The 15,462-nt window shown below is 40.5% G+C and overlaps 1 protein-coding gene across 3 annotated transcripts in view; it reads left to right on the top strand.

Annotated features, from left to right (window-relative positions):
• The window catches only part of PTPRA (protein tyrosine phosphatase receptor type A), a 138,842-nt gene that overhangs the window by 82,351 nt on the left and 41,029 nt on the right, over window positions 1-15,462 (top strand). For all 3 annotated transcript variants that reach the window (XM_053926189.1, XM_053926191.1, XM_045194541.3), the window contains one exon: window positions 15,088-15,172. In XM_053926189.1, coding sequence (XP_053782164.1) covers window positions 15,088-15,172 — 85 coding nt within the window. Of the gene's footprint in view, window positions 1-15,087; window positions 15,173-15,462 lie in introns of those variants that run through there.

The raw sequence follows: 15,462 nt of genomic DNA on the forward strand, positions 1-15,462 counted from the left end.
TGCTCCTCCTCCCCCCATTTTTTATTGTCACAATGCTACAAATGGTAAAACACAGAGAAAGTGTACTGTTTTAACCATTTTTAAGCGTACAGTTCATTGGTGTTGAGTTCATTGACATTGTTGTGCAACCATCACCGCCAGCCATCTCCACAATCTTTTTTATCTTGTAAAATTGGATCTCCATACCTATTAAACAATCACTTCCCAGTTTCCCCTCTCCCCAGCCCCTGGCAACTACTGTTCTGCTATTTGACTCTTCTAGTTACACCCTATAAGTGGAATCATACAGTATTTGGGCTTTTTGTGTGTCTGACTGACATTTACCTAGCACAGTGTCCTCAAGGTTCTGTTGTTTGTGTCAGAATTCTCTTCTTTTTTAATGCTGAAAATATTCCCTTATGTGTATACCATATTTTGTTTATTTATTCATCCATCAATGGAAAATCGGTTGCTTCTGCATTTTAGCTCTTGTAACTAATGCTGCTATAAACATGGGTGTCCAAATATCTCTTTAAGACTCTGCTTTATAATTTTTTTTTTTTTTTGAGAGAGAGGAGAGTGAAGGGAGACAAACATCAATTACTTGCCTTCCACACATGACTGCAGGGACTGAACCTGTAACCCAGGCATGTGTCCTGACTGGGAATCAAACCGGCAACTTTTTAGTTTGTGGGATGACACCCAACCAAATGAGCCACACTGGCTGGGGTTTCAAGACCCTGCTTTAAATTCTTTGGGGCATATACCTAGAAGTGGAATTACTGGATCATGTGGTAGTTTTATTTTTATTTTTTTGTGTACCATTTTACACGTCCACCAACAGTGTACAAGGTTCCAATTTTGCCACATCCTGGCCAACACCTGTTATTTTCTGTTGTTGTTGTTGTTTTTTTAATAGTAGCCAGCCGGACAGGTGTGAGATTGCCCCTTATTTCATAGTATGGCTTAAAAAAAAATTAACAGTGCTCTCGCACAAATTGCAATACATTTTTAAAGATTTATTCTATTTTTTGTATTACCTCTTCTTCCCAGGACTGTCATTGCTGTCCTTGGTTTTTGTGAAGGTCACCTGTAGGGTTGTGGTTAAGCTTTGTTCTGGAACACTTACTGGACTGGATTGTGCTCACAGTAGGTGTCCCTTCAGGAGGACAGAGACAAATCCTAGGGGTTCAGTCATGGATTAGGAAGTTGGACACAGTTATCCTCTAGGCAGAGCTACCTTTTCTCTTTCCCCTTCATCTCTTGCAGCTTCCTAGAATTATCTCTGTCTTCAGTGCCCCAGGAAACCCTTTGTGGACTTAGTATACCTAGCAATCATGTGCAATATATAGATCCTCTCTGGATGTCAGTTCTAACCAAAAGAAAAAAAGGGTATATGAGAGAATCAGGGGTATTTAAAAAGTAACTGAATGTTAGATTATATTAAGGAATTTGTGTTGCTTTTTAAGTGGGATAATGGTGTTGTGATTGTGTTAAGAATTATCTCTTAGTGACACACACTAAAGTAATTACAGTTGCTCTGGTATGTCTCAGATCTGCTTTAAAATATTCCAGTGGGATGGATATGGAACAGTGGTTCTCAACTCAGGGCAGTTTTCCCTCAGAGCACAGTTGGCAATGTTTAGAGATGATTTTTTGGTTATTACAATTGGTTTGCTTCTGGCATCTAGTAGGTAGAGGCCAGGTATATTCTTAAACATCTTATAGTGCCTATGACACCTCCCCACAACAGAGAATTATCTAGCCCAAAATTTCATTAGTGTGAGGTTGAAAAACCCTGGTACAGATTTAAAAAACTGGCATATAGTGGTAATGTTGAAGGGAAGGATAAGGGCACAGTGATTTATTGCAGTGTTCACTTTAATCCTGTGTAAGTCTCCCATAATAAAAAGTTAAAATATATATATATATATATATATATATAGCTTTTTTTTTTTTTAAAGAAAGAAGCGTCAGCACTCTCTGTGCCAACCTCCCCTTTCCCCACTCTTGATGGAGCTCTGTTTTTCCAGCTGAGCCTGGATGAGACACCACTGCTTGTTACTCAGCCTGTGGGTGTACTGATTGTGCTTTGGCAAGCCTTTGGTTAAATACCATCCTCCTACACCAATGCTCACTTTCATCCCCACTCCCAGTTCAATCTGAGCTTGATGTGTTTCCAGGCCCAGACTGTTAGAACCAGTGCTTACCTTTCAAATACAGGTTCTTCAGCTCTGATAGATCTCTTCAGCAGTCCAATCCCATCTGTTTTGCCTCCCATAAGTCTCTCAAAGTTTTTGTCTACTGATGTCATCCTTTACTGCCTTCCCAAAATGCTTTTAGTTCATTAGTATGTTTACATTTCTTATATTATTTCAGTGTCCTTTTGAGAAGAGAAATAAGTAAAATTATTCATTCAGCTAACACCTCAAGGGATGTTTTAGACTTCGTCATAAAACATCTCAAGCTAGAGGTTTTAAATTCTTTTAACACTTGCTATACAGCCCTCTGATTGGCATCTAATAAAGATATATTTAGTGATATAGCAATCATTAATTTGTTTATTCATTCACTCAATGTAGTCCAGTATTGATTGCCAACTGGGTGAAATTCTGTGTTAGGTTTTAGGTATATGGTGAGAAACAAAGCAGGTATGTAATGCCCATCCTTACAGAATTTATAGTTTAAAGAAGGGGCACTCATTAATCAATGAAACTCAAATTATATATATATGAAATTACAAAGTGTGAGAGGTAATAGCAGAGGCAATATCAAGGGAAATAACAGAGTGCTCTGTGAGAATAATAAAGACAATCCTAGCTAACATTGACTGAGTACATAATACTAGGTCTGTTGAGAAGGTATCCAGCCATGTAGTATGAAAAATAGAGACAGTTATTGAAGAAGATACAAGAAACATTGTACGTAGGACAATGATCCCTCAGTCCCCTTGAAATTAGGCCCGTTGGGACCTCACACAATTCTCCCAATCACCATCAGCTGCCCTATTGTATTTTCTTGAGTCACATAGATGGTCCGAAATTTCTTCCCTTTCAAAGGTGATTTTAGTTTGGGGAAAAGCCAGAAGTCACAGGGCACCAAATCTGTGCTGTAGGAGGTCTGAGTCACCTGGGTGATTTGATGTTTCGCCAAAAAAATTCTGCACAAGACGTGATGCAGGAGCAGGTGCATTGTTGTGATGAAGCTACCAGTCACCAGTTGCCCGTAGCTGTGGCCTTCTGAATCATACATATAGTTTCTGCAGAGAGATGTTTAAGCTTAATGCAAAATTTGGTGCTAGTTCATTGCTTTACGCACTCAGTCATTTTGAATGTAATGGCCACACAGTACACATGCTCACTCAATAGTGTCTACTGCTCCCATGACTAAACAGTGAGGTCGTCATTGTTCATGTGTGTGCATTCCAGTCCACTCTCCTTGCCTGCCAGGTTACATGGATGTGGTGCAAACCGTCCTCATTATGTTAGCAATGGCTGGAGTTTTTCCAGACATACCTCGTCGTATGTGCTTGTCACTGTGCCAAGACCTCTACATGGATAATCTCACTTTATCTTCAGAATAACTAATTTTGGAGATAAGGAAACACAGATTTAGGATCATAATTTAGTATTAAGAAGCAGAAGAGATTTCTCTAGGAAAAGTAACACTTAAAATAAGAACTAGATGACTTGGAGTTAGCCAGGCAAAGATGGAAGGAGGCAATGTGAAAGCAGAAGGAATCACACATTCACAGGCCTAAGAAAGGAAGGAACTCAGTATGGAAGGACACTAGTGGCTGAAGTTTAATGAGCAAGGAAAGAGTGGCAGGAGGTAGAGTAAGCAAGGGCTGGAGGAGGTTGTTATGGGCCAGAGCAAGGATATTAGATTTCCTTGTAAAGGCTTGGGGAACCATCCAAAGGTTTTACCTATGAGAGGAACACGATCTGATTTGCTTTCTTAGAGATCACTCTGTCTGCTTTGCAGGGGACAGAGGCTTCCTGTGATCCAGATGAGGTAGGATAGATTTAGACTATAATGATGGCAACAGAATGGAAAAAAGGCAAACAAATATAAGGCGCTCGTTTTAGCCTGAAAACATCTCACTTGCATCTGGGTTAGATAAAGAAGGTAAGCCTGAGGAAGAAATCAAGGGGGAGTTCCACATTTCTTACTTGAACAACAGGATGGATGGATGTCATTGCTAGCTTATTGAATGGTAAAGGAAACATTTTAGGCAGAAAGTTTGCATTGCCTGTGAAATTTAAAGTGGAGATGACATATAGGCTCAGAAGAGAGAGCTAACTGAGCAATGCACATGTGGGAATTGCTAGCATATCATTTATTTTTACAGCCGTCTGATCAGATAAGCTGCATAGAGTGTAGAGGAGAGTACCAAGGACAGAGCCCTGAGGAAACCAGACATTTAAAGATGTGGTGTTGGAAGAGCAAGTAGCAAAGGAAATGTGACAGAGCAGCCAAGAGACAGAAGGAAAATCAGAAGAGTGCTTTGTTGTGGAAGTGAGGAGAGAAAAGTTAATCAAAGAGAAGGGAGTAATCAGCTAGTTTGAATGCTCATTTTAAGATAAGAGGCACACACCAGGGTATGTTGAAAATTGTCATCAACGAAGAAGTCTGGTATATCTCCCATACCAAAGTGAAAAAAGAGACTTCACCCCACATCTCCCTCCCACATGCTGCTCCTTTTCTCTGTATCCCTTTAAATTCACTTTTACTTCTCTGTCTTCATCCTACTTAATCTGTCAGTAATATGTGATTGAGCTGATTACTCCTTCCTTCCTGAAAAACTCTGTTCTTGGCATCCATAAAACCATATTCTGCTAGATTACCTCCCACTTCATGATGGCTGTTTATGAGTCACATAGCTGAACTTTTAAAAAGAATGTAAATCCAGTTATTTCTCTCCCCTGTTCAAAGCCCTCCAATCACATAGCGTTTCTTATAACATTCAGAATTAAATCCACACTCATTACCATGGTCTACAAACCCCTAAGTCTTCTGGCCCCTGCCTATCCCTCCAGCCACACTTTATCAAAATTGGGTTTGTGCTATTTCTTGAACCTGCCAAGCTCCTAAGGGCTATGATGCTTACTGTCCCTGTGCCTAGAAAGCTCTTTGTCCAGTCTTTGCATGGTTTACTTCACATTATATAGACCTCATAACCACTTTACACCTTCCCAGACTACTCTAAAATAGCCAGCCACTGCCCATTTTAACCCATCATTCCCTACTCCCCTACTGTTCCTTTCTTTTTAAAAAAAAAATTAATGATGTTTTATTTATTTTTTAAAATTACACTCAGTATTATTTTGGATTAGTTTCAGGTGTATAGCACAGTGGTTGGATAATCTTACTCTTCACGTAGTGCTCCCCCCAGTATTTCCAGTGTCCACCTGGTGCCATACATAGTTATTAAAATATTAACTATATTCCCTAGGCTGTATTTTATATCCCTGGGACTATTTTACAACTAGCAGTTGGTACTTATTAATCCCTCCCCTTCATCCTTTTCACTCAGTCCCCATCCCCCACAACCATCAATCTGTTGTCTGTATCTGTAAGTCTGTTTCTGTGTTGTTTGCTTAGTTCGTTCTTTATAGTCCACATGTAAGTGAAGTCATATAGTATTTGTATTTCTCTGACTGACACATTTCACTTACTATAATACCCTCTAGGTCCATCTGTACTGTCGCAAATAGTAAAATTTCATTCTTTTTTTTTTTAAATATATTTATTGATTATGCTATTACAGTTGTCCCATTTCCCCCCCCACTCCACTCCATCCTGCCCACCCCCCTCCCTCCCACATTCCCCCCCTATAGTTCATGTCCATAGGTCATACTTATAAGTTCTTTGGCTTCTACATTTCCTACACTATTTTTACCCTCCCCCTGTCTATTTTCCACCTATCATCTATGCTACTTATTCTCTGTACCTTTCCCCCTCTCTCCCCCTCCCACTCCCTTAATGACAACCCTCATGTTCTAGTTGTTTGCCTAGTTTGCTCTCGTTTTTGTTTTATGTGTGGCCGTTAATAACTGTGAGTTTGCTGTCATTTTTACTGTTCCAATTTTTGATCTTCTTTTTCTTAGGTAACTCCCTTTAACATTTCATATAATAAGGGCTTGGTGATGATGAGCTTCTTTAACTTGACCTTATCTGAGAAGCACTTTATCTTCCCTTCCATTCTAAGTGATAGCTTTGCTGGATACAGTAATCTTGGATGTAGGTCCTTGCGTTTAATCTTGGGTAATGTAATTATGATGTGCCTTGGTGTGTTCCTCCTTGGGTCCAGCTTCTTTGGGACTCTCTGAGCTTCCTGGACTTCCCGGAAGTCTATTTCCTTTGCCAGATTAGGGAAGTTCTCCTTCATTATTTGTTCAAATAAGTTTTCAATTTTTTGTTCTTCCTCTTCTCCTTCTGGCACCCCTATAATTCGGATGTTGGAACGTTTCAAGGCGTCCAGGAGGTTCCTAAGCCTCTCCTCATTTTTCCAAGTTCTTGTTTCTTCATTCTTTTCTGGTTGGATGTTTGTTTCTTCCTTCTGGTCCACACCATTGATTTGAGTCCCAGTTTCCTTCTCATCACTGTTGGTTCCCTGTACATTTTCCTTTGTTTCTCTTAGCATAGGCTTCATTTTTTCATCTGTTTTTCGAATAGATTCAACCAAGTCTGTGAGCATATTGATAACCAGTGCTTTGAACTGTGCATCCGATAGGTTGGCTATCTCTTCCTCGCTTAGTTGTATTTTTTCTGGAGCTTTGAAGTGTTCTGTCATTTGGGCCTTTTTTTTTTTTTTTTTTTTTTTTTTTTTTTGTCTTGGTGCATCTGTTACTTTAAGGGGCGGAGCCGTAGGTGTTCACCAGGGCGGGGTAACGCTGGTCGCTGAGCTGTGACGCTGTACGAGGGGGAGGGGCCGAGTGGGAGCAATGGCGCCCGCCTCACTCTCCTCCGGATTTCAATCCTTCACTCCGCTACCCACAATCAAACTGGGCCCCTCTGGTGCTGGTTCCCGAGTGGGTGGGCTTGTGCACACTCTAGGCCCCTGTGGGTCTCTCCAACAACCTCTTCTGTGAGGCTGGGAGTCTCTCCTGCCGCCCCACCCCCCAGGGGCGCTTTCAATCAGAGGTTTGAGGCTTTATTTCCCGGAGCTGGAGCCCTGGGTTGCACGGTCTGCTTCGTTGCCCGCCGTTCGTCAGGTTTATCTGTGGGCGAATTTGGTGCCGCTGGGTGCTACCCGCTGCTCTGCCTGCCCCACTCTCCACCACTCTGAGTCCGGCCCTCTCGGTTTATCTGCGCTGATGTGGGGCCGCAGGGTCTGCTAGTGCTCGGACTGCCTGCGCCATTTGTCCCACACTCCGCCAGTCTCAGTCCCGCCACAGCCACGCGAGTCCTCTCCACCCCGGTGCCCGTCTCCGCCCCTCCTACCAGTCTGGATGAATGGTTATTTTCTATTTTCTTGGTGTTGGTCCCCCTTGCTGTTCGATTCTCTGTCAGTTCTGGTTGTGCGAGGAGGCGCAGTGTGTCTACCTACGCCGCCATCTTGGTTCTCCTCAAATTTCATTCTTTTTTTTGGCCAAGTAAAATTCCATTGTATATATATATCACAACTTTTTTACCCACTCATCTATTGATGGCGCTTGTGTTGCTTCCACGTCTTGGCTATTGTAAATAATGCTGCAGTGAACATCGGGTGCATGTATTTTGAATTAGTGTTTTGGATTTCTTCAGATAAATACCTAGAAGTAGAATCACTGGGTCATAAAGCAGTTCCATTTTTAATTTTTTTTGCAAACCCTCCATACTGTTTTCACAGTGGCTGCACCAGTCTGCATTCCCACCAACAGTGCACGAGGGTTCCCTTTTCTCCACAGCCTCGCCAGCACTTGTTGTTTGTTGATTTATTGACGATAGCCATTCTGACAGGGGTGAGGTAATATCTGTTTGTGGTTTTAGTTTGCATTTCTCTGGTGATTAGTGACATTGATCATCTTTTCATATGTCTCGTGGCCTCGTGTATATCCTCTTTGGAGAAATGTCTATTCAGGTTCTTGGCCCATGTTTTAATTGGATTGGTTTTTTGGTGTTCAGTTACTGTATTTTTCGGACTATAAGATGCACCAGACCATAAGACATACCTAGGTTTTAGAGGAGGAAAGTAGGAGGAAAAAAAACCCCTTTCACCGTGGCCTCCCCTCCCCGCCCCAGCGAGCCAGGTAAGCTACATTTGGACTGTAAGACGCACCCCCATTTTCCTCCCAAATTTTGGGGGTGCGTCTTATAGTCTGAAAAATACGGTATATGAGTTCTTTATAAATTTTGGGTATTAACCCTTTAATGGATTTATCATTGGCAAATATCTTCTCCCATTTGGTAGGTTGTCTTTTTGTTTTGTTGATGGTTTCCTTTGCTGTGCAAAACCTTTTTAGTTTGATCAGTACCATTTGTTTTTGTTTATTTTTTCCTTGTCTCAGGAGATATATCAGAAAAATATTGCTAAGAGAAATGTCAGGGATTTTACTACCCATGTTTTCTTCTACAAGTTTTGTGGTTTTGAGTCTTACGTTTAAGTCTTTAATCCATTTTGAGTTTATTGTTGTATATGGTATAAGAAGTGGTCTAGGGTTTTTTTTTTTGCATAATAGCTGTCCAGTTTTTCCAACACCACTTATTGAATAGACTATAATAGACCCTGTTATGTGTTCTTGCCTCCTTTGTCAAATATTAATTGATCATATAGGTATGAGTTTATTTCTGGGTTCTCTGTTCTGTCCCATTGATTCATGTGTCTCTGTGTTGGGTTTGTTTCTCTTTAACTAGCACCATGCTGTTTTGTTTACTGTACCCTGTAGTGTATATACAGTTTGACACCAGGTTGCATGACGCCTCCAACTTTGTTTTTCTTTCTTAAGATTGCTCTGGCTATTCGGGGTCTTTTGTGGTTCCATAAAATTTTGGGATTATTTGTTCTGGTTCTGTGAAATAAACCATTGCTATTTTGATAGGAATTGCATTGAATCTATAGATTGCTTTGGGTAGTGTGGACATTTTAATGATGTTAAATCTTCCTATCCATGAGCACGGTATATGCTTCTACTTACTTGTACAATATCTTCTTTAATTTATTTCTTCAGTGTCTTATACTTTTCTGAGTACTGGTCTTTTACCTCATTGGTTAAATTTATTCCTAGGTATTTTATTTTGTTTGATACAATTGTCAATGAGATTGTTTTCTTAGTTTTCCTTTCTGATAGTTCACTATTGGTATATAAAAATGCAACCATTTCTAAGTATTGATTTTGTATCCAGCTACTTTACTGAACTTACCAGCTCTGCTGGTTTTTTGGTGGAATCCTTCGGGTTCTCTACATACATTATCATGTCATCTGCAAATAATGACAGTTATACTTTTTCATTTTCAATCTAGATGTATTTAATTTCTGATTGCTGTGTCTATAACTTCCAGTACTATGTTGCATAAGAGTGGTGAAAGTGGACAGCCCTGTCTTGTTGAGTTTTTCTTTGTTGAGTTTGATGTTAGCTGCGGTTTGTCATATATGGCCTTTCTTACGTTTAGGTATGCTACCTCTATTCCCACTTTGCTGAGAATTTTTCTCATAAATGGGTGCTGGCTTTTGTCAAATGCTTTTTCTGCATGTATTGATATGATCACATGATTTATCCTTCATTTTGTTTATGTGGCATATCCCATCAACTGATTGACAGATATTGTGTCAACCTTGCATTCCAGGAATAACTCCACTTGATCATGGTATATGATCTTTTTAATGTATTACTGAATTCGGTTTGCTACCGTTTTGTTGAGGATTTTTGCATCTCTGTTCATCAGGAATTTGGCCTGTAATTTTTTTTTCTTCGTAGTGTCTTTATCTGGTTTTCGAATTAGGATAATCCTGGCCTTGTAAAATGAACTTGAGAGTCTTCCCTCCTTTCAAATTTCTTGGAATAGTTTGAGAAGGATAGTTCATCTTTAAATGTTTGGTAAAATTCACCTATGAAGCCATCTGGTCCAGGACTTTTGCTTGTTGAAAGTTTTTTGATTTCATTAGTTGTAATTGATCTGTTCAGATTTTCTATTTCTTCTTGATTCATTTGGGGAAGATTGTATGTTTCTAGGAATTTATCTATTTCTTCCAGGTTGTCCAATGTTGGCATATAGTTGTTCATAATATTTTCTTATAATTCTTTGTGTTTCTGTGGTATCAATTGTTGTCTTTCATTTCTGATTTTATTTATTTTGTTTATTTCTGCTCTGGCATTTATTATTTAATTTTTTTCTCACTTTAGGCTTTGTTGTTCTTTTTCTAATTCCTTTAGAAAAGAAAGATTAGATTGGTTAGTTGAGATATTTTTTGTTTCTTGAGGTAGATCTGTAATGCTATGAATTTCCCTCTTAAGACTGATTTCTCTGTGTACCCTAGATTTTGTTTTTTTACATTTCAATTTTCATTTGTCTCGAGGTATTTTTTAATTTTTTCCCTCGTTCTCATTGTTAACCCATTCATTGTTTAGTAATGTGCTATTTGGTCCCCGTACGTTCGTATGTTTTTCAGATTTTTTTTCTTGGAATGGGTTTCCAATTTCATACTATTGTGGTCAGAGAAGATGCTTGATATGATTTCAGTCTCCTTAAATTTACTGAGACTTGTTTTGCATCCTAACATGTGATCTATCCTGGAAAATGTTCCATGTGCACTTGAAAAGAGTGTATATTCTGCTGCTTTAGGGGTGAAATGCTGTGAAAATATCAATTATATCCATCTGATCTAGTGTATCATTTAAGGCCACTGTTTTCTTGTTTCTTTTCTGTCTCGAATGTCTATCCATTGATGTCAATGGGGTGTTAAAATCCCCTACTATGACTGTTTTACTGTAGATCTCTCCCTTTATGTCCATCAATATTTGCTTTATGTATTTAGGTGCTGCTCTGTTGGGTGCATAAATGGTTACAAGAGTTATACCCTCTTGTTGGATTGATCCCTTTATCATTAGGTAATTTTTTTTTGTCTCTGTTTTAAAGTCTATTTTTTTTAATGTAAATTGCTATCCCACCTTTCTCTTTGGTTTCAATTTGCATGAACTATCTTTTTCCAGTCCTTTACTTTCAGTCTGGCATGTAACTTTCCATCTGACATTGGTCTCTTGTAGGCAGCATATACAGGGTGAGGCAAAAGTAGGTGTACAGTTGTGAGTATGTGAAACACAGTATATTCTTGTATTATTATTTATTAATTATTATTTCCATACAAACAAGACTGTATATGGGTCTTGTTTTCTTATGCATTCAGCTACCCCATGTGTCTTTTGATTAATGCTTTAATCCATTTACATTTAAAGTGATTATTGATAGGTACCTATTTATTGCCATTTTATTCTTTATGGTTATGTTCCTCTTTTTTCTTTTTTAAAAGAAGACCCTTTAACTTTTTTGTAGTATTAGTTTGGTGGTAATGAATTCCTTTAACCTTTCAATGTCTGTAAAGCTCTTTATTTCTCCTTCAATTTTAAATGATAGCCTTGCTGGGTAGAGTAGTCTTGATTGTAGGTCCTTGCTTTTTATCACCTTGAATATTTCATGCCAATTCCTTGTGGCCTGCAAAGTTTCTGTTGAAAAATCAGCTGACAGTCTTATGGGAGCTCCCTTGTAGGTAATTGTCTTTCTCTTGCTACTTTAAAGATTCTCTCTTTGTCTTTAACCTTTGCCATTGTAATTATGATGAGTCTTGGTGTGGGCCTTTTTGTGTTTATCTTGTTTGGGACTCTCTGCCTTCCTGGACTTTTGTGTCTTTTTCCTTCACCAGGTTAGGGAAGTTTTTAGTCATTACTTTAATAGGTTCTCAATCTCTTGCTCTCTTTCAACTCCTGCTGGTGCCCCTATGATGCAGCTATTGTTACACTTGATGTTATCCCAGAAGTCCCTTAAACTATCCTCATTTTTTAAAACTTTTTTTCTTTTTGCTGCTCTGATTGTTTTCCACCACCTTGTCTTTCAAGTCACTGATTGATTCCTCTGCTTCATCTAACCTGCTGTTGATTGCATCTAGTATAGTCTTCATTTCAGATACTATATTCTTCATTTCTGACTGCTTTTTATGATTTCTCTGTCCTTTTTTATATTTACTATCTCTTTAAGTTTTACTGAGTTCATTTCTTCTTCCCCTAAGTTCCTTGAGCAGCCTTATAATCATTGTTTTGAACTGTATATAATGTAGATCTCTTGCTTCCATTTTGTTTAGTTCTTCTGAGGATTTCTCCTCTCTTTTCATTTGGGGCATGCTTTGTTGTCTCCCCATTTTGTCTGCCTCTCTGTATTTGTTTCTGTGTATTAGGTAGGTATGCTGTGTCCCCTGGTCTTTGTATTGTGGCCTTATGTAGGTGTCTTTGGAGCTCAGTGGTGCAGTCTCCCTGATTGCCCGTGCTAGGTGCTCCAGAAATGTGCCTTGTGTGGGTTATGTGAGCCCTCCTGTTGTAGTTGAGTCTTGATTGCTGTTGGCACATTCATGGGTGAGGTTGACTCTCAGGCTAGCTGATATAAGGATCAACCCTAATCACAGTGTATGAGCTGTGTGTGGAATTCACCCCTGCAGGATCTGCTGCCTGCCAAGAACTCTCTTTGGGTGTGCCACTTGTGGAGCCAGTTGGATCATGCTCTTATGTGGTCTGAAGCCCACCACCAGTGTGTTGGTTCTGAGGCCTCTTGGGTGCAGGTCATTGTCAGCCACTTCCTGTGACTGGCCCTGGGCTACCTGTTTGGAACCACAGAGTGATCCACAGTTTGTGGTTGCCTCTCCTGGGCCTGGGTGTACATAGGAGAAGGCAAGTTGCATACCAAGTCTGGCTTCCACCAGCACTAAGTCTGGGGGCAGGTCAGCAAAAGGCCCAAGGCATCCTGAGATCCGCCACCAGCTGCCTGTTAGGCGAGTTGTGTGAGGTAAGTTCTTAATGAGTTACCAAGGAGAGGTGAGTGGTATTCACCAGGTTGATATAGATTCAGACTTGACATCAGTGCTGGATCTGAGGCTATTAAGCAAAAGTCTCAGGGTACACCAAGGCCAGCTGCCACCCACTGGGGGCCTGGGGATTTTTATGGTGGGCCAGGGTCTCAGGGAGTTGTCACAGTAAAGCCAGCAGAGTTTATCAGGCTAAAATATACCAAGATTTAGCCATGTGGAGGAAGGGGAGCTCTGCATGGCAGGGCCACAGGGAGTCAGGAGAGTGGGGCTAGTACATTTTCTTAGGCCGATACAGTGTGGAGTGGACTGCTTAACCAAGGAGAGATAGCATCTGTTGGGTGGTGTGGGTAAAGGATTCAGCATAGGAACTTTGGCAGCTGTTCATTTAGTTTTCTCCCCAAAGCCACACAACCCTCTGAACTGCCTTTTCTCCACTGAAGCCCAGGGTGAGTGCCCGTGAATGAGATTTTGTGTGCCTGGTTTCTAGCACATTCTTGTCTCTCCCTGGCAGAGAGAATCCCTGATGATTTTCATAGCCAAACGATATATGGGCACCTCTTCCCAGCTCTGGCATTGAGACCCCTTGCTCCTCCTCAGAGCGGACCTTTGGACGTGAGCTATCCCTTTAGATTGTCAGCTAATGCGCATGGGTGCAGGGCCTACCCTTTTCTCATGTCTGCCCTTCCTGCCAGTCTCGATGTGGCTTCTTCTGTAAATCCTTGGTTATAAGACTTCTGCTCAACTAGTCTTCAGTTAGTTAATAAGGTTTATTGTTCTATAATTTAGTTGTAATTTCAGTTTGATCCTGAGAGGAGGTAAGTGTCCCTTCACCTACTCTGCCACCATCTTGGATCAATCCTACTATTCTTTTCTTCATAGCACTCATCCCTATCTGAAGTAATGTGTTTATTATTTATGAACAATTCCTCCCACCCCCCACCACTTCCTCCAGAATGTAGGCTTTCTGTTACTTCTCTGCTTAATTGCTTTTCTGTTCCCAGGGTCTAGAACAGTGCCTGGCATACAATTGCTTGTCCATTAATACTTTTTTTAATGAATGCTGCTAAGAGGTAGAATCAGATGAGGAAGGGAATGTTTCCATTGGATTTTGGAATATATTATTTTTGGTGTCCTTGATGAGCAGTTTAAATGGAGCACTGAGGATAAGGAGTACCCGGAGGGTAAAGAATTAGAGAAAATGACGATTTTGTAAGACACCTGTTACGAGAAGTTAACCGTGAAGCCTGGGGCTATGGGTGACTGGAGGAGGGTAAATGAGGTCAAGAAGACAAGTCTTTGAGGCAACAATAGTGGATGTAATCCATAGCATGTTTGACAGCATTGACTTTCACATGGAAGGGACTCATCCTCCCTTTTAGCAGGAGGGAAAATGGTGAAGATAGTTACAAACTCAGACTGGTTGTATAGTCTGTGGTGGGGGCATGAGCGTAGAGGAGGACAAGTCAGCACCTGGTCAGCTGCCAGGAGAGAAAAGGCTAAGTATTGGATGGAAAGCAAGCCAGACCCTATGGAATGGAAATCCAAGGGCCTGCCTTCCAGTATATCTCTCAGCCAGATATTGCTGCAGTTGGGGTTCTCGTAAAAGGTGGCTGTGGAAACAGGTAGAAAAGGGTACCCAGCATTTTGGATACATAGTGTTTGGGGATCTAATAATGTCTCCTTGCTTTAATCAAGAGCAGTATTTTCTGTGCCAGGAAACCATTCAGGTTTATGATTGGAAAATTGTCCTTTTTCCTTTCTTTCCCATCTTCCTCTAGATGGAGCCCGTTGAGGCTGGAGAGTGAGTACATTGTTAGCCCTCATACCCAGCTAAACATCAGGATTGGATGTGTTCATGCTTTCAAATATTCATTTTTTATGTACTAATCGCTGTTTTAGGCTCTATAACAATGAACCAAACACAATCTCTGCCTTCAAAGAGCTTTTAATCAAGTGCAGGAAGACAGATAGAAAACAAATGTATAGTTCAGAGATGAGGTAGCAGTGGGAAGTGTTTTCCTCTCCTTCTCAGTCACTCTGTCCATGCCCTGAGCAGCCAACTTGAACCCTCTCTTGCACACGATGGTAATGACATGTTTTGTTCTTTCGATTTCAGATAAGACTCCAATTATTGCAGTGATGGTGGCCCTGTCCTTTCTGCTAGTGATCGTGTTCATAATCATAGTTCTGTACATGTTAAGGTGAGCATATGAGCTAATGCTTCTCCATTCTCATGGACTCTTCTTTCAGTGACCTTAGGGTCTCAAGCCCACACAGTCCAGAGGACAGTAGGATAAGGACAGTAAGTGGGACATAGGGGAATGGCTCATGATAGTGCTTCTAAGATTAAAATTCTACTTATAAATGGTTTAAAAGTACTACATAGTCTTCCTCAAGACCCAGCCCCCTCCCCTTTGATTTCACCTGTCCAAGTCAAGCCTCCCAACTCCACTCCAACCTAAAGTCCAGGATGGTGGTTTAGAGGTTGAGG

The sequence above is a fragment of the Desmodus rotundus genome, chromosome 6 (assembly GCF_022682495.2).
Source record: "Desmodus rotundus isolate HL8 chromosome 6, HLdesRot8A.1, whole genome shotgun sequence".
NCBI lineage: Eukaryota > Metazoa > Chordata > Mammalia > Chiroptera > Phyllostomidae > Desmodus > Desmodus rotundus.